This window comes from Oreochromis niloticus, linkage group LG7 (assembly GCF_001858045.2).
Source record: "Oreochromis niloticus isolate F11D_XX linkage group LG7, O_niloticus_UMD_NMBU, whole genome shotgun sequence".
In the NCBI taxonomy this organism is placed as follows: Eukaryota; Metazoa; Chordata; class Actinopteri; order Cichliformes; family Cichlidae; genus Oreochromis; species Oreochromis niloticus.
Window position 1 is genome coordinate 28008737 of NC_031972.2, and position 26639 is coordinate 28035375.

Sequence of the window (26639 nt, forward strand, 5' to 3'; positions counted from 1 at the left end):
AACCCATCTGTCACTTCTACCCCAGAACTCATCACTCTCTTGCTGTCTTCATACATGTCCTGCTCCCCCCTGACCTGCACTATATTACCAAAAGTATTCACTCACCCATCCAAATAAATCAGTTCAGTTGTTCCAATCACTTACATGGCCACAGGTGTACGAAAGCAGGCACCTAGGCATGCAGACAAAGATTTGTAAAACAGTGGGTCGCTCTCAGGTGTATTCCAGCATGGTACCATGATAGGATGACACCTGTGCAACAAGTCTAGTCATGAAGTTTTCTTGCTACTAAACATTCCACAGTCATCTATTATAAGCAAGTGGAAGCAGTCCTCATAACTTCATGTGGCCTTCAGATTATCTTAAGAAGACTGCACAGAGAGCTTCATGGATTGGGTTTCCATGACCAAGCAGCTACATTCAAGCCTTACATTGCCAAGTGCAATGCAAAGCCTCAGATGTAGTGGTGTAAAACATGGTGCCACTAAACTTAAGAATGGAGATGTGCTTTTTGAAATATAAATCACGCTTCTCCGTCTGGCAATTCATCAGACCAGTCTGGGTTTGGTGGTTGCCAGGAGAACAGTACTTGTCTGATTGCACTGTGCCAAGTGAAAAGTGGAGGTGGGATGGTCCTAACTTTCTGGAAACAGTTTCAGGATGGCCCTTTCCTGTTCAAACATGACTATTGGAACAGAAAAGGGCCATCCATGTTTTGAAGAATTGTTGGTGTGGTAGACCTTGACACCTCTGCACAGAGTCCTGATGCACAACCGGACAGAATACTTTTGATCTGACTCACAAATGCGCTTCTGGAAGAATAGTCAAATTCCCACAAACACACTTCTAAACCTTTTGGAAAGTACTCAGAAGCACTGGAGCTGTTGTAGCTGCAAAGAAAGCATGCTTTCACATCATATGTGATGTCAGTCAATTTCATATGCGTATGAAGGCAGACGGGCAAATATTTTTGGCAATATAGTGCATTTGAACCCTTCTGTTCTTCTAGCGATACTTTACTGGTAGGTGCCACTCATGCCCTGCGGGTGGCAGCAAAGCACCGCCGAGCGTTGGCGCTACAACAGAACACAACACAGCAGAAGAAGTGTGAACACTTAGTAGATTTACGGATGCAGGGAAATGGGGTGAGTGTTGGTTTATTTTTCAAGCGTTTCATCAAAAATGATATAAAAAATCTCTTAGTGATCGGTTATACATTTGTTCTTCATTTTAAATCGGGGACGAAGCCTGTCATGGCGTGCAATCCACCGCTATTTTGTCAGAGCTAATCGTGACAGCTGCTGTCCGCCTACACATAGCAGCATCTCTGTCACTGCTAGCCACGTAGCGCCTAGCTGTGTCTGTGGTGTTATTTTAGCTCGCTTATATGGCTTTAATTAAGATGTCTTTAATGGAGAGCCGGCCGAATGTCAAGTCAAACAAACATGACGCGGACCGTAAGGAGCATTGCAGGCAGGGACTTCAGCTGGAGCCGCTAGCCGGTGACAAAAATAACCAGCTAATTAAATTTTCATTCATAGGAGCATCTTCAAGAGAAGCACTGCTGTTGCATCATCAGCTGGTAGTAAAAGACAAAAGCAGGGCGCCTTTTGAGTCTGTCCTACATTTCACTCAGTTGCATGAGACGCATCAGATCTATTTTTGAATGTCCTCATGGTCCAAAAAAATTAATCTGGGTGTTTGAGCGCTGTGGATTTTCAGGCAACTCAAACTGTCTTGTGTGTGTGAACTTTGTATTTGTTGTTCAAATCCTCCACAGTACTGTATTATGTGTTGTTGTTCTGTGTGGAAGGTGCGGGGTGTTTTTTGTTTTTGTGTTTAATACTATGCTCTTTTCATATAGGTATGATCTGTAACTGAAATATGTACACTTACTGGACATCTTATTCGGCACAGCTTGCTAGTATTGGGTTGTTCCCCCTTTTACCTGGTATGGATTTAACCTGGTGCTGGAAAAATTCCTCCGAGATTTCCTTTAATTAAATCTGTTGGACTGAGATCTGGCGACTGTGGAGGTCACTTGAGTACAGTGAACTCATTGTCGTGTTTAAGAAACCAGGTTGATGATTTGAGCTTGGTAACGTAGCGTCTTATCCTGCCAGCCAACAAAAAGGGACAGACATGGTCAGAAACAATATAGGTATGAAAATTTAAATCAATCAATCAATAAATAAATAAAATAACAACATTGAAGTTTGTTAAATGACCCCTTAGTTTCATTTATCGGACACACATTTTTCAGGTGTTTTTTCTGCTTTTCATACATGAATTATGAATTAATTTAAAATTAATTATCCTTTATTTTATGCCTTTATATTCAATTGTTCATCTCTCCAGTTTCATATGCACTGATTCATGTCAAATGAATATTTTTCACCTTTAAAAGGCAATGTTGTCCACATTTGAAGACAGGATGGGGGTGGTGGTCGTGGGAATTTTACACTTCAGTTGGATTGTTTTAATTGTTTTTTATTATCATTAAGAACTCGTTTATGTTTTGGCTATAAAAATGCCCCTGTTAGGTTTGAGTTGCAATACAGTGGAAGCTGCTTTTAGAAAGCCCTCAGGACGGCTGACATGTCTCGTCTAAAGAATCTAAATAAGACACAAAATATGCTTCCTATTAAAATACATCAGTGTCAAAGTCTGTCACCAAAAATAAATAAGTAAATAAAATAAAACTTGTGTCCATGAACATGCATTAGATTTTGTGTGTGTGTGTGTGTGATTGCTTCACATTTACTCACATAAGCAGTGTATGATGAACATTGATTTCCTTTACTCCAGTCTGCCTGAATCTTGCTGACCTTTAATGCTGACTGGCCCCTCCAGCCATCTAACAACATGCAAGGATTCTACTCCAAGCTCGACTCCTCCCCTTCTTCGTCCCCCTTGTTGGGGCCTGGCCTCAGGGGAGATGGTGCTCCCGTACCTCTCAGCCTGGCTCTGGAGACGGAGAGAGCTCAGGCCCTACTGCAGACTTTCAGTTCCGCCTCCCTGCTGGCGTCTGCAGGACTCGGGATGTTCTGTGTGGTGGCAGACCACGCCCTCCAGCTGTCTGTCATACAGCAACACTTGTGGTTGCGTGCTGTCTTGGACAACGCCACGCACGGATTGGTGGGGCTGTGGTCATGGGCGGTTGTTATTGGACTGAGGAAAAAGAGCGATTTATATGAGGTGTTACTCGCAGGGCTCCTGGCATCAATCATAGACCTGGACCACTTCTATATGGCTGGATCCTTATCACTCAAGGTAAGACCTTCGCCATAGAGGGTTCATCTGAATGCTTAATAAGCTTACAAATGATGGTGTACAAAGTATTCCCTAAGTCCTTCACCTTTCTCTTGGAGAGCTAATTATTTAGTCATTAAGTCTTAAATGCACCCATATATGTGCCATTATAGTAGATTACAGGACACAATGTTCATTATAACCTTCCCACTGAGAGAAAACACTGAAACAACCCATGCAGAAAATTTTAATTTCACAGACTTGTTTTTTTTAACCCTCATAACTTGCTATTTATCAGAGATTGTAGGTGTTTGTGTTTGGCAGCAGCCATGTTTTCCTTGTAAATGTATTCAGTTTCTTTATCAGATAATTCCACGGGGATGCTAAATCAAACGAGCGAGCCAGGAGAACCAATGCTGGAGTGCAAATGGTTTCTACTCCAGATGGTCCAAATGGCCACTGAAGTGGATCCTTATGAAAAAGATTTTTTATTTTTTTTTTTGGTATTTTGCCTTTGTTAGATAACAACAGTGAGACACAGAAGAAATGATGGGATAGTAAGTGGCATGCAGTAACAGGCCTGGGGCAGAATTCAATCTGGGCTTTTCTGGTATGGATTTTAGGCCGGGAACATAGCACAATCCACAGGGTGAGCTATGGTGACGCACCAAGAAAAATACTTCATTTTATATGTATATTAAAAATGAATGTCATCCATTACATCATTGCCACATTGAAATATTGACTATTCCTTTGGTCTTTCAGCCAGACAATGTAGCAATGAATCAAAAATTTAAATTGTATCTTTAGACACTTTCACTGGCAGCCGATCACAGAAACACAGCATTGGTTCTCATTTCTTTAGCTTCTTTAGCTGAATGCATTAATGCATTTAGTAACTTCTTTTATTGTGTTACTGATAGAGAACACACACACACAGAGACAATAGATAACAGTTTAATTGACAGGCATAAAATTGTATGTCAGCACCAACAAAGTGATTCTCAAAGAGCAATTAGCTAAACATTTGATATATCTTAGCATGGTGTGCAGTGTGAAAAAACTGAACAGCATCTATAAGTCATATAAATACAAAAAAGAAATACAAAAAGTTCCAGCAAAGATCTAAGAGATGCATCTGACCTGTCAGTTGATCCATCTACATATACATATGTAGGTATGTATACATATGCATACATACATACATATAGAGATGTACCTCATACACACACATATATATGTATATATATGTGTGTGTGTGTGTGTGTGTGTGTGTGTGTGTGTGTGTGTGTGTGTGTGCTGGAGCATGACTCATGACTCTGCAGGATCCCCACAGTACAGGACACTGTTAACATGGATTGACATGTTTCCAAAGAATGTACGTGGTGCTAACGCCGTCTCTCACTACTCTTCCAGGCTGCTGTCTCACTCCCTCAGCGTCCACCGCTGCACTGTTCCTCTCTCATTCCCATCATCTGTCTCACTCTCCGCTTCCTCATGTGGCTCGGGCGCCTCAAAGACGCTTGGTGCTCCTTGCCATGGATGCTTTTCATTTCCATGGCGACGCACCACGTCCGGGATGCGGTGCGCCACGGCCTGTGGGTGTGCCCATTCGGCAACACGGCACCGATCCCATACTGGTTGTACGTCAGCACCACGGCGACGCTCCCTCACCTGTGTTCAGTGCTCATGTACCTGACGGGAACCAGAGATGTGATATCCACTAAACACGGGGTGGCCATCGATGTTTAAGGCGTCACCAACTTTGGATCACCTTTGGATAAAAATGCTCTTAGCTATTTAAAATAATGATCAAGTACCTTTAAATTCTGAAGAACACGTATATATGGCTATGAAGACATTTTTCAGTTCATGTGACATAAATAATGAAAACTTTTTTTTTTCTTTTCTCACAAAAGGATGAGAAAGCTCATTATATTATAATGAAAAAAGTAAACGTATGACTTTTCATTGGTGGAGATGGCTGTAAAATATTAAATTAGCTTTTTGAAATGGGAACATCCCAATATAAGTGCCAATCTCAGTTTTGTTTGTTTGTTTGTTTGTTTGTTTTCCTTTTCATGGCATGGATTTGTATCAGAATCCTCTTCAGTAACCTGGGGACTAAATGGGAAGATGTGAACCCTCTTTTTACTCATATTTTTTTTACCAAGGCTTGCCCAACTTTTTGCTCACCTACACAACACCTCAGAGACTTAAACCCCGATGGAGGTTCATCACTTTTACTGTCACTATCCAGCCTCATTCAAAGGGCGCTGAAGGAAACGTCAACCAAAGGCAAAATCAACTCCAGGCTCTGCAAGACTTCTTTCAGTTTCACTCTTAGTGCACCTCAAAACTGTTTTTCTTTGTATTGCATTAAAAATCTGCCCACATGCAGTTCTTTAATTCCCATGTCTATTACCAGCAGCCAAACAAAATGTTGTCTTTGGCTGTTAATGTTTGTAATATCCAGCCAGCTGTCAACACACTGCAACTTTCATTTTCCTGCCTGGAGAAGCCTTAATGTGCACTCAGTCATAACTTTTCCTGTAATGGTCAGTTTTTAGAAATCAGTTTGTAGTGTAAGTTGAGCCAGCCACAGAAATGGATAACATCAAGTCTCCATAACATGCTGGTGTTTTGTTTTGTTTTTTTAAATTTTACTAAAAATTATTTTAGCAGCTTGATATGGCACCTGGATTGTTTTGATTTTGCTGACATAGACACTTCCTTATTCCAAAGGTGAAACTTTGCCAACAGTGATTTATCTGTTGCTCAGAGGCTTCTTTACTGTGCACGTCAATCATCACAGGAAGGGAATGATTCCACTTTTAAGACATGCTGTAGTAAAGATGCTCAGGTTTTGGCTTCCTGCTGTTATGGATTTCTTTGACGGCTTCAAGCTCGGCCCTCGTCGTTTGAGCAAAAACTATGACGGATGAGTAAAGTCGGTGTGATTCCGTGTCCTGACTGACATCTTGTTTTTACACTAAACATGAGCAGAACAGCGGACAGCATGGAGTGAAACTTGAAAAGAGTTGAGTTTAGATTTAGTTAATCAAAATGGCAGAAAGGGGACATGATGTGTTAATTATCTGTGCATGGTTCCAGCATTTTTCCTCCTATAATGCTGCCATATTTATATGGCTAACAGAGTGAGGTACAGTCTGAATCAGGGGTGTCCAACTCCAGCCCTCGAGGGCCGGTGTCCTGCAGGTTTTAGATCTCACACTGGGTCAACACACCTGAATCAAATGATTAGTTCATTACCAGGCCTCTGGAGAACTGCAAGACATGTTGAGGAGGTAATTTAGCCATTTAAAATCAGCTGTGTTGGATCAAGGACACATCTAAATCCTGCAGGACACCGGCCCTATAGACCCGGAGTTGGACACCCCTGGTCTATATGCTGAAATTTAGCTTTTCAGCGGTGAAACCAGGGTTTGCAGGACTGTTTGTTTTCACTCATTATAATTACTTTGCTGCATTATCAGCAGCAAAGATATACCACATATAGAGATTTTGTCATTACACTGTTTTTAGATGTAGACCAAATATATAAACACTCATTAACAGTCTTATACACTGGTTTAAATGATGCTTAGTAATATGTTGTGTTATAGTGGGTTTAGAAATGGGTATTTGAATGTAAGCAACATGCATTCAGTATAAGAGAAGGTGGACTTGAATTGTTTGTTTCCAGATGTAAAACAGGGATACATTTTTGTAAAGCTGGTGCTTGGTGATTAAGGTTGTAGTTGTGCCTGTTGTCCACTAGGTGGCTACTGTAGTTTCACTTTTGATGATATTTATTTATTTATTTATTTATTTCCATTAGTAAGTGGAGGTAAGTCAGGAATATTTAGTTGTGATTGTGAAATAAAATAATGGATGAGGGGAGAAAATTTGAAAAGTTCTCATTGTTTGGGGGAAGAAAAACAAACAAACTTGCTGGTACATAATAGTTTGAAGTGCTCTTTTGTTGATTTATTACAGGCTTGTCTGTTTTGTTGCTACTTTCTTGGAAGGGTCACAGAAAGGATCGGAAACAACTGTTTGAGTAACAGAAGCGTTGAGTAACACTGGAGGTTCGAATTAAACAAAACCAATATTGAAGACAAAGGCATTGTAAAGCTTTGCTTATGACTACCAGGATGCGGGAAAACAGCTTTAACAGTGGCGAACACAGCACCACCCTCCACTTTACACCTATTTAACTTGAAGTTTAGTGCTTATGGAAGGAATTTACATGCTGCCTGTTGTCCCACTTTAACTGCCAGTGTCATTTTCTCTTTTATGTTTACCACATGACTTTAAGTGATGCAATATTTTTGTTGGATTTTGCACTATTTAAGTTTTGTGCTTTAAAATGATGTTTTGTATTTTTGGACAAATATGTTTTTGTTTAATAGTAAAGTATATAGTAACAAGATAGTTTTAATGTAGTGTTCTTTTATCTCAATAAAATGTATCCTGTGTATATATTTGCTGTGTTTTTGTATAATGACTTGCATCTTTCTGAAGTTCTCCAAGGGCTCTGAAAGTTTTTCATCACGGGGCAAGGGCTGGTTATTTGCTCAAAAATAAAGGGGATCGCAGAGGATCCACGTGTTTGATTTGGCACTGATGTAATGTCCTGACACAATCCTCCCATTTTTCTGGGCTTTCGTCCAGCAGTAGGAGTACACTAGCTCAGGCCTCCTCCGAGATCTTTTTGTGTGAAAGGCAAATGTGCAAACTGCCAATCCAGGCGCCATATTTAGGTGTTTTTTGTGTCTTAACCTTTCACCACCAGGAGGCAGCATTTTACCAAAAGTTTCAGTGAAGTGTCCCAGAAAAACCAGATAAATGCAGCATTTGGTCTAATAAGACTTTGGTTCAATGGTTAGTACTGTCACCTTAGAGCAAGGAGATTCTGGGTTCAAACCTTACAAAGGAAGTTGGATTCAAAACTGCTTGTGAAGGATTGATGACTTTTTCAGGGCCCTGCTCCAGCATAAGTTACTGTAGTGACATACCCTGATAAAAACAAACCACCTTCATAGTACTAAAAGCCAAGGTTAACCCTGGCATTACCGGAATAAGACAAAATCCTGCTTCACAGTGCATGCCTGGTGGGATAAAAGTTCTAAGATCCCCCATTAAGTGCAGTTGAGTGCACAGCTATGAAACACTAAGCATATACAGTAATTGTCTGGTCTGAGATACATGAACCAAAAGGCTTACTTGGCAAAGCTCACTGTTGGTAACATAAGACAGTTACCTCCATTTATAAACTAACGATGGCAAACACGAGCAATAACAGCTTTTATCTTTCTAAGTGGTATTGTCTTAAACTGACCTATAGGGTCAGTACAAAGCCCTTGTGCTGATGTGCTAATACAATACTGTGTGTATTCCACTCACAGTACGTTTATACTTGCTCCAGCTGATTTACACTGCTCAAACAGAAGCGCTGATTGGAAAATGAATCCATGCATTTTTTTTTCCTTTTATCACCAAGATTATAGCTCTTTATTTGGCTGAGAGTGTCAAGCCCGACTGATATTTAAATATCAGAGGTTTCGGCGCTATAATGTACGGCTGTTATGGTAGGTATAAACACTGAGAGCCACAATGAAGACTTGTCTTATTTGCACCACAAACGTTGCCTTTTATGTTACATTTCCTTACATGGTGTAGAGATATTCATCACCCTTCTTTGACTTTATTGGTAGCACCACCTGGCAGTTTTGTCCAACTGATCTACTCAAAGAACTTTGTCTGGCTATGACAAAGTATCTTTGCGCTAAACCCCCCTGCACCACAAATAAGACTGTTGTCAAAGTGTGATCAGAATATCGGGGTTATTTCCTTCTAATTATTAATCTTAAAATTCCTTGTCACAAAGACAAGAAAATGTAGCTTAAGCATCTAGACGTCAGAAAAACTGCCTCAAAGAGAAAAGGCCTTAAGGGGAAATTCTGTCAGCTTTTACACAATGAAAACGACCAAACAATGACAGACATCTTTTGTTTTTTTGAATAACTCTAGACAATTGGATTTTTTTCACCAACCAACCAAAGAATAAACTGTGATACACAAGGAAGTAGATAAACTTTATAAAACAAATGTGCAGCTGTACTGAAAAGATAATGGACGTTTCAGACAAAAGGTTAGTGAACCATAACATTGAATTTTCATGGGAAATAAAAGAGGAAAAAAAAGGAATAGAAGTGTGATAAAATAGTTTTTTTTATTTCACAGACACCAGGACAGGAAGGAAGAAAAAAAAAACAGCTTATGGTGATATTTGTTGAACACAAGGAAACAAAAATGACTATGTACATCTGAGAATGGATGCCTGAGTTTCATCTGAGTTGCAAGAACTAAAAATCAACAGGCTCCTCTAACTATCACATATCGCAGAGGAACATAGACTGTAAATGAAGTTTGTCCACAAAGAAAAAAACAAAACATATCAGAAAAACACCAAGAAAGACACAGAAAGAACTCCATAGGCATACACTTACAGAAAACATGTCACATTGAACCCTTAAAAACAAAATGGACAGGGTGAACAACAGTCACTGATATAATAATAATAATGATAATAATAATAATAACACATTTTATTTATAGGCGCCTTTTAAAACATATGGCACTGTGCCCGGAAAACTGAATCTGATGGATGGTTTATACAATTGATCAAAGTTTACTTTGAATATTTATCATAAAAATATCTTTAAAACAGGTATTTCATTCACTTTTACATTACTGTGTAGATTGGAAAAATATTAACTTTATGACCTGTAAATCCAGCAATTATGGCAAAGTGGCTCTTATGTTATATTTACTTTTTTTAATTCCTAATTTGGCTGTATAAAACTGAATATTTGGTATAAAAGTCACACAGAGAGCAGGTAGTGGGTTCAATCTTGATTAAAGTTTTTTTTTTTTTTTGACTGGACCTTGGAAGGACAATTCAAGCATAAGAAAAAGAATTTACTATACAGATACTGAATCAGCTACAAAGATTTTTTTAAATGACAAAAAAGATGACATTCATTGCACCAATAGTGATATTAAAAAAAAAAAAAAAAAAAAAACAGAAGAAATTAAAATCCAATTTGTGTGCACATCCTAGTACAAAAGCTCCAAATGCATCCTTTTATATCTCACATCCATCAGAGCCCCGAGTTTACTGGAACACAATTTAAACAGGAAGTAAAGGGCGGGTTCTCAGATTGACTCTGTGAATAATTTTAAAAACATTTCACTGTCTTTGTGAATGTTGCCACCAGAATGGAGGAAGGAGTGTCAGTGAAAAGAAAGCATCCACTTGTGGTTCTATTTTTTTTTTTTTTAAAAAGGAATTAAACATTGGATTGAAGGACTAACTCAGTAAACACGTTGTCCATACAGTAATCGTACAGTAACACAGCTTCATATAACTGGGGGGGAATAAAACACACATACACAATGCTGGGAAGACTCACAAGAAATGGCTTAGCTCAGGCTATTAATACTATTGAAGTCTCCCTTCAATGACACTGTATTCACTTCCAATTCGTCCAATCAGTTTTAGTATTGACCTAGAGTGACTGACAGGGAGCATGTAATGTATTTACTTATGTAATATTTGTTTGGAATGACAGATTTATTAAAAAGAAATGTCCTTAACACAAGACTGAGCTAAACCATGTCTGTCAATCTACCGATGATTGTTTTTTTTCTTACATATAAACATCACATATAACATAGGTATGTATTTTTTTTAAAGTTTGATATACAATAATATACAAAAAAGCTTCAACTGGATCCATGCATAATATGTGGAGCTAGCTTGAGAGACAATACAGTTGTCAAACTGGGAAAAAGAAAAAAAAAAAGTTTGACTTAGATGCACCTTGTGTTTCTGAAATGACAGCCAGCAAAAGAAACTACACAGCCTTAGATGAGCAGAATGTAACCACCAAACCAGCAGAAAGAAAGAAAGAAAAATTGCTTCTCAAGCAGAAGAGCCTCTCGCTTCCATCTGTGGCAGAAAGCTAGCAGGACACAAGGTTTATAGGCACAGGTGTGAAAAGCAGGACTAAAGCAGACAAGCTGTATCGGAGGTATTTTTAAGTGCTGGCCACCCAGAAATCGAGTGTTTTCCGTGAGGCGATGGGTTTTGAGACAGATGTACAGTGAGCGAGGGTTACTCTTGTCAGTTTATTGCGTGCGTGCTCATCTCCACCACCGCCCAGCATGCACTGATCTACCTCATAAACTCAAAGGTTAATTGAGCAGCTGATGCAGGTGGTTCTTAGATTTGTACAATCTCTGCAGTTGATGGCAACCATTCGATCTGTGCCAATGCCCCGCTGTATATTTCCTCTCCCCAAATGTCCCCTAAAAAAACAAAAAACAAAAAACCCAAGAAAAGCATCCTATAACCATCATTTACATTCATTTTACTAACTGCAGTGAAAGCCTAGTGCTGCGTACCCCTTTCGTTGTTAGTTGCTATGGTGAACAAGACCGTAGTAACCACCCAGAATGCGTGCGAGTACACAAATGCAGCACTTTCTGCATCACTTTCCATATTTCGTGTTAAATAAAGCAAGCTACTTTGTAGCTTGCGTTTGTCCCCTCAAAGGCATCTATCTAAACCTTTGCCCTCATTTCATTAGTAACATCACTCTAATCTTGTAACTTATTAAAAAAAAACAATAAAAAACATGATAAGGAAACTTTTTTTAATGGCCTCATTATGTCATATTTTGTCTTTAAAAGGCTGACTACACCAGTCAGTTTATGTCAACAATTTTCATCTATTCCAATTAAATTTTAAGTTCCAGCTTTTCAGATTTACTACTTTCCTCTTTTTCTTATGATTTCATGGTTTGACTTAATAATGAATCTGAACAAAACACACTCCCATTTTTTTAAACACAATGACCCTGGGGTTATTATTATTGGACTCTAGACAAAACGGCTGAATATGTATGCTCTAATATTCTCTAGATGACTAAGAATCCATGTATTTTCATAATGCTGGTGATCTGTGAAAGGCCAGTATCTTTCCCTCTTTCTCTTATGAGAGTCTTTCATTCGCACACATTTAGAAACAGTGAATGGATGGACAGAAAGAACTACAACAAAAGAAACAAAACCTTTACTTAATATGCCAGACAACATAACAGGGGTATCATGCAACATAAAATCACTTGTCATAAATGAAACAAAGTCTATTAAACCCCGGACCTCATTCTCTATGTCCATATTCTCCCTCATGCCAGTAGCAGGTGACAGGTTGGTGCCTGCCTCCTACCTGAGCCCATAATGCCCATCATTGCTTCTTTGGCATCAGACACGCACAGAAATTAGCAGAAGTGTTGCTTCCTTCACAGCATTGAGTCGGTCGATCAGTCGATGTGAGAATGAACACACGCTATATGTGTTACCTCTCACAGTGATTGAGAATGTGAGGAGTTCTGGGTGACGAGTTGTTCCAGAAACAATGTTCCCCTTTGCTCCTGTTTGGCAGCTGCACTTGTTTTTCCTTATTTGTTGCTTAAAAGTTAAAAAAAAAAACGTTTGGGGAGACTTGACAGAGCACTGGTTATGAGTGAACTCAAATGTCCCTGTGCAGTGTCGCTCCTACAGTCTGCTGAGTAGTAGTGTGCATTGCTGAAGTGAAGAGGACTGTCCCTATACCCATGGACGGCAGGTAGGAGTCTCATGTTGCATTATGGGTAGTGCACTTGTAGTCACTGAATATGTCCAAGGAAATCTTTCAAAAAACTGCCCATCAGTCAGCCGATATAAACTGGTAATGACCTTACTTTGTCAAGTTCTTTACATTAGTTCCTGCTGCCTTGGATTCTGGATGGACTCGTGAGTGACGCTCTGTGGTTAATGTAGCCAAATATGGACGGTCAGCATGTTAACAGCGGGGAATGGTACAGGCTGACTCACTGGTGAAACCCCCAGAAGGGGCTGATGGGTTGAAGATGTTTCAAATTAACCTGAGATGAGAGGAGAAAAAGCTGATGAAAAAATGAAGATGGGAAGGGAGCACATGAAGGAGAGCAGAGTAGAGGAAAGCAGGAGGGAAAAGGTTTTACAAAACATGTATAAATCAAAAAGTAATTAACCACGGGCTTGAAAGCACAGATTTAAATAGCAGAGTTGGATGACAGATATGCAGCCATACTTAGAGGGTTATAATCTGTGTGTGTGTGTGTGTGTGTGTGTGAGCCTTATAATCACAAGTTGGCTAGCTATCTGAAGGGTTGTCTGAATGTTGTTTATAGCATTCTTTTGAACCGTTTTGGTTCTTCTTTAGGCAGTGGCTCACTAGCTTAGTGCTCTTTTGAGGGCATTTTGCTGTACTTATACAAATTTGAAAGAAGTGACATTAATTAGGAGTTTAATTATCTCCTTGCCACAGAATCTGTTCACCATTCAAATGTCTGAAACTGTCAAAACTCCCAATTGTGCTCATCTAAACACAAAAACAACCAGGTGTTTGAGTTTAACATGTTCATATATGCAGCATAGTTTATGTAAGGGGGGAATAAAAATGGCAAAAAGCCGGTAAAAAAAATAGTAACAGTCTCTCACATTAGATTGGGATGGACTTCATCTTGACCATAGAGGTGAGCTCTTGTTTGGTGGCATGATCACGTCGCCTCTGTCTCATCCTGGATATACAAAATGAAACATCAACACTGTCTGACAAAAACTTTAAGAATGCCAGGCTTTCAAAAAGAAAGAAAAAAATCTTACTCAAACTAAAACAGAGACACAGACCACACAGTCATGGCCTGTGGATGTGGGATATGCCTGTGTGTGTATTTTTCTTACCACACAACAAAGATGAGGGAAAAGATGGTGGTGAGGATGACCACGGAGAACAAAACCAGGAGAATCACCAGACCTAAATTACCTTCATCCCCGTGTTTAGAACCTGGGTGGGAAGAGAAGAGGAGCAGAGGAGAAGGGAGGTTCAGCAAAACAAGCAGGGTGGGAGGTACAGAGAAGGACAGATGACAGAATTCACACAGGACATCGCAGAGACGAACGCACACATGATGGAATACGCAGATGTAAAAGTGCAATGAAATAAATACAATAAAAGTCAAAAATGGCATAACATGGGGAGAAAAAAAAAGAAGTTTACACATCTATGTGAGACAAAAATGGAAAGAAAAAAAAGCTGTGTGTGTTCCTGGATTTAATTACTCCCTGGTGAGAAGCTAATTTGAAATCTGCCATTATGGCTTTTCACCCAAACATGCATTTATTATACTGAGAGGAGTAAACAACTCGCTTTCACACACACAAATGAGAGAAAACATCATCCCCAACTGTAAAAGTACCAACACGTCCAAAAACGAAAAAGCAAAAGTGCATATCACCGACAGCATTAAAGGATGATTTATGAGCACATCTGCAAACGACAGTGCTTTCTCTCACATGCTGACACAAATAGAAGAAGACATCTGCTTCACAGGACACCAGTTTAAATAATCCAACAGCACCAGTCACAGGCTTTTAGCCTGTCCTCCAATGCCAAACCTGTAGTTGTCTCGTTGTATATACTGCATGTGGGTGGGTGTATACTTGTTGTGCGTATCCTGCATGTGTATATTTTAGATGGCATGCTTGCAGCTGCAGGCTGCTTTTAACTCTGTTTTTTACCCATGTATACCTGAGCTGCCATGTACTTTGCTTTCATCCAGTGTGCACACAGCATCGTAGAAAACATGACATCCCACAGGTACCAATTACTGCAATTATATGTAATTTGGTGATGAAGCCAGGCACAAGCTACTTGCACTGTTCTGTCAAGTAACAAGTAATAACCATAATAAATGCCTTCCTAGAGATTGCTGCTGCATCAATGCCCGATGAGCCTTCTCAACGCCACCAAAACACAAGGTAAAAACATCTTGTCTTGCGCTTATTAGGCTATGATTTACATGGTTCAGTGGTTTTCAGTCATTTTCATCTAATGTATGCTCAAAAGGCCCAACAGATACACTGAAGGACACCTACACCATTAAAAAAAAACATATTTCTCTTTTTTCCCCTCTATCTCAGTAACTGTTCATCTGATCCACTTCAAACTTGTTGGGTGTGTTGCTGGAAACTGGAGTAAGTGCAGTGTCAAGTGCACTTAAAATCACTTGGATAAGAGGTGCTCATATTTTGGCTAAAAATTGTTCTCTGATAGTAGTATTTCCTCTACAGTGACTGCTGTCTGCCCCACGCTATGTGTGAGGAGGAGGACCACACATACACACAAGGGAAATGTATAATTGGCTGTCTTTGTGATGACATCGCAGACATTAATGCATCCCCAAGCCTCTTACCCTTAAGTTTAACGACCACAACTACGTGCCAGACTACTCTCCGAACCTAACCCTGAGTCTGGTAGTCTCGAGTTAAAAATGTCTCGTGTTTTGTAAAACTTTTACAAAACGTAAGGTCAGGCCATCCACACTAATTCAAGGGGCTATTGGGTCAAAGAACCAGAAAGACCTTTCTAAGTGCTATAGGAAAGCAAAATGCATATATAAACATAATTTTCACTCTACTGCTATGTGTTTAATTCCTCTAATAACTGTAAATAATGCCTCAGCTTCTCAGCTGTTGAAGATAGCTGACTAAAATCTAGACAGAGGGAGAGAGGAAAAAAAACAATCAAGAAACATCAGTATGCGAGAACTGATCCAAGACTTGAGCCGCTACACTGTTGTGATACCTGCTGCTAAAAACATGCTAATAAATGAAAATCATTTATGATTAAAATTACTTAGTAATGAAATGGTAATAGTAACTATTACAGAGCAGGTCTAATATTAGTAGTGCTAAAAGGGGTTGTGGTAATTGTGGTAGCAACCTAGGTGGTGTAGTACTAATTTAGTGACATTAGCTGCACTCTAGTTGACCCACAACATAACCACTTCTGATTGTAATGGCAGTTTTCATTTGGTGTAGCACGAGTCTTACCCCGTGACTTTGGAGTGGAGGCTTCAGGCTTTGATTTGGTTGGGAGAGTAAAGATGTCCTCTGGTTCCACATCAGGCTCAGGGGTGATATAGTCTGTAAGGCAAACACAGGCCCAGAGTAAGCTTTTTACTTTAGTCAGTAAACAGGAATAGTACAAAGACTTTAATAAAAGTTCTAATACTACTCTTAACTGAATAAGATTCAACTTCAAGTGTATTTAAAGATAATTATTTGATCGTGTTACCTTTTAATTAAATCTATATAATGCCTTAATTTATTGATCGCTTTTTGGATTGTAAATTTGCTCTCAAAATAAAATGACTAATACGGACTACTTTAATTTTTCCTCCTACCTTCCCAGGGCCTGCCAAATAGCAGAGGAGACCATTCACTCCACTGGCTCTCCGCGTTAATTTCATCACGGGTTCGCACCTGAACCTGGTGAAGGTGGCCTGCCAGAGCGTCCCATATTACAATTGAATTATCCAAAGAGTAAATCTGGTTAAAAAGAGAGAGAAACATGTCAGGGAAGGAGCACACACACACCCATAAACAAGATGGTAGCAGTGAACTTAGAAAGTTAAAACAAAGAAACCGCAGTGCAGAAGTTCATGACCAACACTTCCCCCCTTGTGTTTAGCTGTAGTGTGTTTAAAGTGACTTAACAAAACAAAAACAGTGAAACAGTTGTGTGGATTTAAATGTTTTATCTCAGTATATAAAATCAGAAAGTTGTGCTTTATCAGCTGGAAATCAAAACATTTGAAACATTTGTTATATTTTCTCCAATGTACATGTTCAAGTTTATTCCTAACTACAACCCCATCGACATTGAAGTGAAAACAACGGTCTTGCTTACGAACCTCTGACCAGAACATAGAGCCCTGTGGCCTATATCTGATATGAAATATCAAAGGGAAAGCATCATGCTGGGGCCAGGAAGAGGGAAATCTCCATGAGATCAGTAGCTTCTTTGGATACCCTTCAAGTTCCTTCACCAACACTGACTCTGGAGGGTCTGGTTTTACTGGAAAAGACAGGATTAAATCAAATTTGATTACGTATTATATTTTGTTATTTTCACTGGGCAAAAAACATACAAAATCTCTCACGCTGTTTTACTTTGATGTTACTATTGGTGATCAAAAACTCTAAAATAATGACGTTAATGAAATAAAGTATGTTGAAACAAAATCATGACCTGGTACAACTGGTACAATGAATCCAATTCAACTTCAATGATTTCATTAACTATCCATTAAATATTGTCATTGTTTTAAATAATGGCCCCACCTGTGTGTTAAACAAAATGCAGAGAATGAGAAAAATGGTGAACAACATCTAATGGCCATTCACAGATCTCAAACAGCTATGAACGCCTGTATTCGAGAGCAGTGAAAGTGTAGACAGGGATGTAGCAAAACAGGATGAATTAGGTCATAATATGAGAATCAGAAGGGCATGGTCGTAACAGCAGTAACAAAGACAGACGTGTGTCATTAGATATCATGATGCAGTATCTTCTGTACAAACCAGTTTGCTTTAACTTTACCTGTGCATGTGTGAAATTCCACTTTGTGTTCCCAGAATTTGTTTTGTGTGTTTAATAATAACGCAGGTAATATTTTGGAAATTGGAAAAAAAAATCCTTAAAAAAAGTAAAGGCCTCTTTGGCTTGTAATGTAATGTATATGTAAGGTCTATGTTACACAAGTGTGTTTAGTGTGATCTTACATAGCTCGTGTAACTTAACACTGGCAGTTGTATTCTTAGACCCAAGCGCATTCGTCTCTGTGATTCTAAGGGTATGGATGGGCTGCCAGAAAGCAGGGTGAACTACATCGCAGTGCTTCTGGGTGACGTCCACGATGCATGGGCTCCACTCTTTACCATTGCTTAAAAACACACAAAAAAATGCTATTTAGACTTAATGACAACTGAAATATGTCCTAAAAACAGCAAACATAGTACAACCAGTTCACCACAGCTCAATACTGAAGCCTCTAAATAACTGTCAGGCTGATATAAATGTAGTGTGTACATGTCAGCTCTGAGAGTCTGTTCTGCCAAGGCTTATGGTGTTTACAGTGAGCAGATAAAGCTGTGTAGTGAGTGGTCAGTAAATTCCAGATGAATTATTAAGAATCAGTCTCTTCTAGTGTTTCCCAATAAGATTTTTTTTTTTAAGTGTGCCAAACATTTACCAGTGAGACAAAAGACAAAAAGAACAGAAATGACAATGGCACAAGTGAAATTATTTACCTCAACAGCAAAAAGGTAACAGATCTAATAGCCCTTTTGTGGTTCAGTGCGTCAGTATGCTTACATCTCAGAGTAGAAAAGTCATATTGTGACTGTATTTGTTTACACTTATTATTTACTTGTTGAATTGTCCACCAGCTCAATGTCTAATCATTACTCAGCAGTCCTTAAGAGTCTGTCTTGTTCCTGCTAGTGTCTACTGCAGTCCATGAAAACACTTTAAGTGTGTATTGTTTCCTGTTTGAGAACACTACAGTTTGCAAAAGTATGCGTTCCCAGGTTAAGAGCCATATGACAAGTTGGAGTAAGAATGGCAGACTCAAAGAAGGATAATTTGATATATACTATATATTAGCATACTACTCAAACTATACACATTGCATTCAAAATTCAACTCTGTGCAGTAACTAGCTCTTACCTGAAGGAGGCATTATACTCTGCTGGCAGAAAGGTCTTTACAGTTTCTACCCAGGAGCAGCGAACATGTGTGTGATTGGGCACTTGACAGGAAATGGTCAGCCGCCCAGGGGGATCTGGGAAACAGTAGTAAGGCATAGATCATTTTCAGGATAGAAAGGGAGTAATGTTTTTCAGAGCTCTGTTATAAGTTGTTATATTTTTTTAAAGTTTATATGGCTTGTCTTCAAGTCTAAAATTAACAGCTCGGTCTCTGTGCCCTAGTTTCCTGCACATTAACCAAAATATTGAATGACCAGTACCATGGAAAATTTCGCTGAACTTCAAAAGGAAGCCTACTTAGGGAGATGCTTCCTGTGCAAGACAGTTATAGGAAGTGGAGGGCTTTGTCTAATTGATGGCCGATAAGACCAGTTTCCTCTGAGGACCAGCACTGGTGCTCTGATTATCACTGTTTCAGTAAGTTGTCCTGTTAAATTCCTTCATTAAAAATGTGGATCCAGAGGGAAATAAAAACATGTTGAGATAAATTTGTAAAAGAGATGAGAATTTCTCAGTGGCACAAACATAAACTTCCTCTAAGATCTTTAGGGGATTGGGAGACTGAATGTATATATGAGGCCTGTAACACACGGATGCAAGCAGTTTTCTGCTTAGAAAACTGAATTTTTGAAGGCTGCAGTCCCATGCCAAAAGACTGGATACAGAGCAGACCTTTTAATGGTGCTAACCCATAACTTAAGAGCAAGCTTAACAAGTCACAGGAACACTTACGGCCCAGCCTGAGTTTTATAGAACGGAGGAACCGCCCACTGTTGTCATAGCAGCTGTAGGTGCCCTGCGCTGAATGGTTGGCATGCAGCAGGACTAAGCTTCCATTTGGTGTCACTTGATGCCATGGTAACACTGTGCTGTGGCTGAGATGCCACGACACAGGTAACCTAGTCAGGGACATGTTAGACTTTGGTTATTATACTTTAGAGGACTTTGTCTCAACTCCAATCCTAGATTAGAACAATAACAGTAAGCACCTAATATCAAAAACATACATGTTACAACATTCATTTATAAAGAAACCACAACTAACACGACATCAGTACATTCATTTTTATTGTGCCAGCTCCCCTTTTGTTTAAAATAAAGAAGTACATCTTATTACTTTTTTTGAGCAACACACTACTTTCTTCTGCTACATAAGTCAAACAATAACAAAATGCACAGTTTGTTAATGCCATTAAGAAGCCGTCCTTATTCATGTCAAGCCATGTACATTATTTAGCTTCATTATGACAGAAAGGTGCAAGTAAAGTTAACCAAATTAATGATAACTGTTAACTTGCAGCTATTGAAGCTAATAGTAACTGTATGGGCAGAAAACTACTGTTAAACACGCCAGTGCTTTACTCAAGCATGACAAGCATGATTAAATAAGTGTTTACTTCTTCCCACTCCCTTTCAACATGTAAATTAATCAGAACGGCAGCTATATTGAAATGTATTGATTTTTTTGTACAGTATTTTTTTTCTCTCTCTTATTTTCTTTTCTAAATGTACCTGTAAATTGTTTACATGTTTGAAATAAATTACCAATCAATCAATCAATCAATCAATCAATCAATCAATCAATCAGCATGAAGGCACATAATATTACACACAATGAACACTTTTAGCAGTAGAGTAAAGGCATGAATATACCTGAGACTGACCATTTGAGCAATTAGGTGTATGCCATATAAAGATAAGGTTTATATAGTCCTCTGGACGACACAGTATATGTTTGTATAATCAACTAATTCTTCAGAATGTCTTCTGATGGAATTTGCTGGCATTATGCTTCAGTTATGTGTATTATCTTATTTTTGTCTCATCTCTGTATAGCTTACTGGTTTTTCTTTTAAGTAAGATATCTGCTGCTAAGTTTCTTTATTACAATTAAGGCCTCAGTCAAGAAGGCCTAAAGACCATTTGGCAACCTCCAGTCACTAGTGAAAAATATATTCCTAGTGGTTGGCAAGTGGTTGTTGGCTAAAATTGGTTGAGGAAGGAGCACTAAAAACCTCCTTGTGATTGCTTTGGGCGCTAGTGGATTGCCGTGTTCACCCATGGTTCACCCAAGACCCTGGCCTATCTGCACCAAACCACCAAATGGTAGTAAAACTTGAAAGATTGTGCTTTACAGCTGAAACCAGCACATTTAAAAAGGTGCAACATTATATTTTCCTGATTTGCACTGCATCTTAGCAAGTGAATGGCAAGTATTTGTGTGACAATTCGATATCTACCCTACATACTACAGGAAATAGCAGCAAACTGAAGTGACCAAAGTAATCAGAGGAGGTTTTGGGGGCATTAACATGTACTTCTTTGCAACCAATTTAACCTGGCAAAAGCAAGCAATTTCCTGCAACTGCTCTGGGAATACACGCACAATTCCCCAGCGACCAGTGGTTACCAGTGACTGACTAGCCTTAAGCCTGCATGACTGAGGCTTAGCGATTGATTTCACAGCACACTCCAGCAACACCTCTCTAACAGCTTCCCTAATGACTGGTAGTTAACAGATGGTCGCAAACTGGTTTCTAGGCCCATGAAAATGGGGACTATGGCAAACTTCTTTTGACACCAACATTAAGAATGAACCTTCTGAGTAAGTAAATAACTTAGAAAAGCAATGAGTCTAACAGTTTTTCAGTATATAAATTAATATCATCAAAACCTTTATGACAAATATGCTCTGTGTGCAAATGCATGGAGACGCTATACTGAAAAACGCTTTCAAACACCACAACAAGTGTGCTAGTGTGTTGCTCTTTTTTCTTCCTTACCTGATTTCCGAATTATTGCATGCCAGTGTCACATTCGACTCCAAACGCCCATACTGCTCGCCTGACACTGCAAACACAGACATCGCATAAAATATTAAAGCACTGTGTTGTCTGGCTTGCAGTATCTGCACATTGCACAATCTAACATACCATGTGTCAGCATTGTCTGTATTAATGTGATTCAAGCGGCACCATTTACAGTATATTCTGCCGTGTCACAATAACATGACCATACAAGGCAAGGGATCCTGCAGACACAAGGCTGAGGAGACTTTGGCACACAGTATAAAGCTGCTCCATCATTAAAGTAATATTACTGTGTATCAGCAAATCCACTCTGGGAACCTTTTAATAATGGACAGAGGATCAGTGAAATGTTTTACCAAAATACCAGGAACATCCTGTCGTACTGGCTTCTACAAAAGGAGACAGTGCGGCAGGTCGTGTGAGAGTTTTGAACTTGGAAGTGCTGTATTATGAAAAGTGCTCACTTTCTACAATATGGAGCCTTCAATTTTCTTGTTGATAACCCTCATTCATTGATTACAGAAGACTCAAAATCACCTTGGTTTCCCAGTCTTAACTTCACAAAGACACAGTAACATATTTCACGGTGACTTGTATTTATTTCTATTTCAAATTACTGCTGTATTGAATAATGGAGATAACTTAAGTTTTATCTGCTGAGATTTTTTAGCTCTTACCTCTGATATCCTCCTCTTTGCCAGCTGTGCTACAGCTATGCTTTAATCCATAGACAACTATGACAACCTAACAGTTTAGGACTTTTTGGTATATTATTTATTAAACAATGTAAGATTAGATACAGATGTAACCTTGTAGTTTTAAAGATAATTCTCCAATTTAAATCCAGCAACAATGGATACTAATGACTGTGGATATGAAATTTCGATATCAGTAATATTCTTTGTAATCTGCAAAACTACAACATGCTGTCACACAGAATTGCAGGGTGGCGCAGATTTGAAGGAATACTAAGACTAGTGTATACCTGAGCAAATATTTGAGGTGACTGTAGTGATTTGCAAACTTGATACACTATCTCCAGTATATGAGTATCTGTGTGTATGTTTAGCTTGGCTACAAAAAGTGAATGCTGGCATTTATAGTAGATCCAGAGTGGAGAAAAGAAAAAAAACAACAAAAAACCACTTTGACTGCCAGTCTGCCACGAACACACCTTCATTAATTTTAACCTCAATCACTCAGGCATGCATACTCCCTGCCGACCTCTCCTCCCTTGGTAGCAAACAATCTACCCCGAGTTTGTGATTCTGCATTTTTCAATAATTCAGCTTTTTTGTATCTTATTATCTTGTAACAAACTGAATAAAGTGGCTTCATTAAGTTGAAACCTCCTTTTCTGTTCAGAAATCACATGCAGAAGAAGAGGCATCTTAATGTTGTTACATATATTATTTTTCCTCCTCCCATGACAACTGCGTATGCCCTTTGGGGACCAACTAAGTAAATCCTAAATTAAATTTGACACATACTCAAGATGAAGACTTTACTGACAGCAGTTCCAATATTTGGTTTTCACTGGCACTCCTGCTGTTAGTAGCTGTGCAAAATGAGACAGCTGGGAAAAGAGGAACAATGATCCACAGTGACTTTGTGGTTGCATTTATATTTTTGAGCGTAGGAAATAAATGCTCAAAGAGGACAGTACAAAGCTGAGTGACATTAGAAACAGAGCTATGATAGAAAGATACATCTAAAACTTTCAAAATTAGAAAAACCGCTCTCCAGTTTCAATAATGGAAATAAAAATAAGCCTGCATCTTGTTATTATATTTATTATTATTTATTATTTAATTTGATCAGTTTAATTGCTCTTCAATCAACAACTTAATCAGTAAGATCTGGAAACATTAAAAGAAAAAAAGATTGTAAGGGTACAGGCAAAACTCAAACAAACAAAAAAAAAAATCCAAAAGACAAAACTACAGATATCTGAAAAAATAAATAAATACTTTACTTTTATGATTGCTAGATCAAGGTCTTAGAGACTTGAAGGCACAGAATCCAAGGTGTTTGAAGTCCAGACGGACATTTCTGCAGTCTTTAATGATTTGGCGTGCCACACCATCTACCGATGTTGGTGGTGGTTGGTTTTATCCAAAGTCCAAAGTCAACTATTTCCTTTTCCAGTAGGACTTGGCATTTCCCCATGGTGCCCAAACTACTACCAAATTGTTTCCTGATGCCACTACTGTGCTTTGTTGGACAGCCAGAGGTATTTGTCCAAAAGATGAGAAATAACCAACTCCAAAATACAGGTGAGCTGAGGTATGCTATCAAAGCTACCACAAGCAAATAATGAGTGTATATTTTTTTAAGACATACTTTTTAGAAGTTATATATTTCTTTATTGTAAATCCTGTTTTGATTGATCTTAGTAAATGTTCTAATAATCTGAGATAATGGATTTCTAATTTTCATGTGCTACAAGTCATAATCATCAAAATAAAAGAAAAGATATGCAACATTTCAATTTATGTGTAATGAATATATTGCATTGCAATTTCTTATTTTAATTATGCTTTTCGACTTTCCGCCTTGATTAGATACGTGTGCATTGTGCAGTGAACAGGAAACAGGAAAACAGGGAGAAAGTGTGTGAGGGCAGACATGCACCAAAGGCCCTCGGGTCCAAGTTGAGATTGGGCTGCTGCATTTAGCCTTTTGGGATATGGGTACCTGCTCAACCTGTGAGCTAAACCAGTAGCCATTTAACTGTACCTTCTATATAAAAAGGTTTAATCATTCAACCCCACTTGTGTCCATATAACAAAACAACCACAGTAGGTTAAATATTACCTTTCACCTTTATCTTTTCGTATTGTTTCATCTTCTGTGTAATACTTTCCTTCCCTCCACTTTTGTTCTTGTAGAGCCTCTCCCAACAGCTTTAACCAGATTTTTCTTTTCCCCTTCAACCACTGAAAACACACACACACACACACACACACACACACACACACACACACACACACACACACACGCACGCAGACACAAAATCCTCCCTCTGTTTCTGCGTTTGTGAATGTGTGAGCATGTATGTTTCCTACCTAGGGCCTTGGTGCAGCTCAAAGATTTGGCTGGTCTGAATGTGTGTATTCATGTTTTATTGGCAGTGAAGTACATTATTCCCCAAACCCGCAGCGTTCCACTCATATCTGATTCTGCCTCTGGCAAGAGGACCCAGACATGTGCACAGGCGCACACAGACATAAAACCACACACACATAAATGTGCATTTAAGTACACATACCCACATACATGGACACGCGTGCATAGACACACACACACACACACACACACACACGCACACACACACACACACACACACACACACACACACACACACACGCGCGCGCGCACACACACACACACACACACACACACCAATGTACACGGGAAGGTTGCAGGTTTCTCCTAACATTGAAATCAGATGGCAGGGTGGACACAGAAATTGCAAGCTGTGTGAAACTTAGTATTTTCCAAACAATAAAAACTGAGTGTGGAATTGCTGCAGGGAAAAGAAGGGGGAAAAAAGAAGAACTGAAAAGGAAACATTTTGACAGTTTCAGCTGAAGGTCTATGGGCAAGCTGTTCATTTTGTTGGAATAATTAAGAAAGAAAGAAAGTGAGAAAGAAAGAATCTCAATGCCGTAGAAATCCGTGCAGTAAGGCCAAAAAGGCTCAACAAGAAAATTCTTGTTGGAACAAAAGAGAGTAATGAGAAGTTCTCTGGTCAAGGCTCTTCTAACAAATGTGTTAGGATTTCATAGTAAATGCACTGGGGTTTTTAAAAAAAGAAATTAAACATATGTTTCCTTCTTCCATTCTGTTGCAGGAGCTTTATATCTCATAAGTACTTGCAGTCAAGATAAGTCAAGAGAGCCAAAAATAGCTGACACAGGAATCTGTCCCTGATCCTTAACACAATATGTGTGTAAGTACATGTGTTTGCACGTGAATTTGAACGTGCACTGTCACAGATCTTGTTAAAACAGAAAAGGTCTTTCCGCAAAGTGTTCAAATGCAGTTTGTGTGTGCGCATGTGTCTCACCTTCATCGGTCCAGATCTGAGCACAACTGGGACACAGTGACCACGATAAAAACCAGATGACTGTCAGACACAGAGGGCTGAACAAAAGGCCTGGCATCTAGAAAGAGAAAGAGATTGAGTCAGGAATAGAGGTGGCATTATGATTAGGAGTTATTTTAAAGCATTAACATGAGCAGCAGCAGCAGCATTATCATCATCATCACCACCATTCTGGGTCCATTTTGTACAACGAAATTGGTATGAAAACACAAATGTGGCATAAACAACCTGAATTTTCCATTTCTTTTGTCAATTTCCTCACAGCGGAAACTACATACCGATGTATAAATGGCTTAGAAACATGTTCCATGCAATTACTTGACAAATCATGCCATACATGCTTCTTCCTTATTACTGAAAATTCTGTATCAGAAACTATCCAAGTCCAAAAATGGATAGAGCCTGCCTGGCCAAGACCACTGTTTGCCTCCATCTCTCAGTGGTGGAACTGTTGAGAGATTTTTTTTTCCTCAAAATTAAAAACAGATTTCCCAAATAAAACAAAAGTGAAAATATGTTGGAAAAGACTCTAGGTTTCCATTTGCCAAATGAAAAAAAAAAAAAAAGATCGTCAGCGCCACATGTGTTGGAGAAGTCATCTATCTTCAAGTTTTCTATAACTTCTCCATTTCTTTTCCCAGATGTTCTGAATTTAAGACAATGAAGGTTCAGTGTTTAGGCTCCAATCACAGTGATGACTGGAGCTAAAGTCTAATTATCTGCTGGCATGCTTAAACTAAGATATGGGGCATGAT

General features: G+C 39.0%; 2 protein-coding genes across 8 annotated transcripts in view; one reads left to right on the forward strand and one right to left on the reverse strand.

Moving 5' to 3' along the window:
* Positions 1-1033: 1033 nt before the first annotated feature.
* Positions 1034-7739, forward strand: tmem267 (transmembrane protein 267). Of its 2 annotated transcripts, none has more exons than XM_005474716.3 (3): positions 1034-1145; positions 2809-3273; positions 4669-7739. In XM_005474716.3, exons 2-3 carry the CDS (start codon positions 2866-2868, stop codon positions 5002-5004), a joined length of 744 nt encoding a protein of 247 aa, XP_005474773.1. In that variant the 5' UTR covers positions 1034-1145; positions 2809-2865; the 3' UTR covers positions 5005-7739. The 2 variants fall into 2 exon arrangements, with proteins under 2 accessions (XP_005474773.1, XP_025765084.1); XM_025909299.1 differs by lacking the exon at positions 1034-1145 and adding an exon at positions 1865-2161.
* A 1732-nt stretch (positions 7740-9471) lies between these two features.
* il11ra (interleukin 11 receptor subunit alpha) overlaps positions 9472-26639 on the reverse strand; it is a 51461-nt gene continuing 34293 nt past the window's right edge. For 5 of the 6 annotated variants that reach the window (XM_005474714.4, XM_019361250.2, XM_013268509.3 and 2 more), the window contains 11 exons: positions 25846-25942; positions 21747-21813; positions 19696-19862; positions 18923-19037; positions 17977-18137; positions 17106-17269; positions 16596-16740; positions 16243-16335; positions 14092-14194; positions 13849-13928; positions 9472-13250 (listed from right to left, as the gene is read on the reverse strand). In XM_005474714.4, the coding sequence (XP_005474771.1) occupies positions 13850-13928; positions 14092-14194; positions 16243-16335; positions 16596-16740; positions 17106-17269; positions 17977-18137; positions 18923-19037; positions 19696-19862; positions 21747-21813; positions 25846-25942 (1191 nt within the window). In that variant the 3' untranslated portion in view covers positions 9472-13250; position 13849. Of the gene's footprint in view, positions 13272-13848; positions 13929-14091; positions 14195-16242; positions 16336-16595; positions 16741-17105; positions 17270-17976; positions 18138-18922; positions 19038-19695; positions 19863-21746; positions 21814-25845; positions 25943-26639 lie in introns of all 6 variants that reach the window. The other variant, XM_013268508.3, reaches the window with a different exon arrangement.

What these genes read in the sequence shown, in the direction of transcription:
- tmem267 (XM_005474716.3), top strand. Translation starts at nt 2,866, where the DNA reads ATGCAAGGATTCTACTCCAAGCTCGACTCCTCCCCTTCTTCGTCCCCC. An exon ending in CTGGATCCTTATCACTCAAG is followed by an intron (nt 3,274 to 4,668) that starts GTAAGACCTTCG and finishes CTACTCTTCCAG; the next exon opens with GCTGCTGTCTCACTCCCTCA.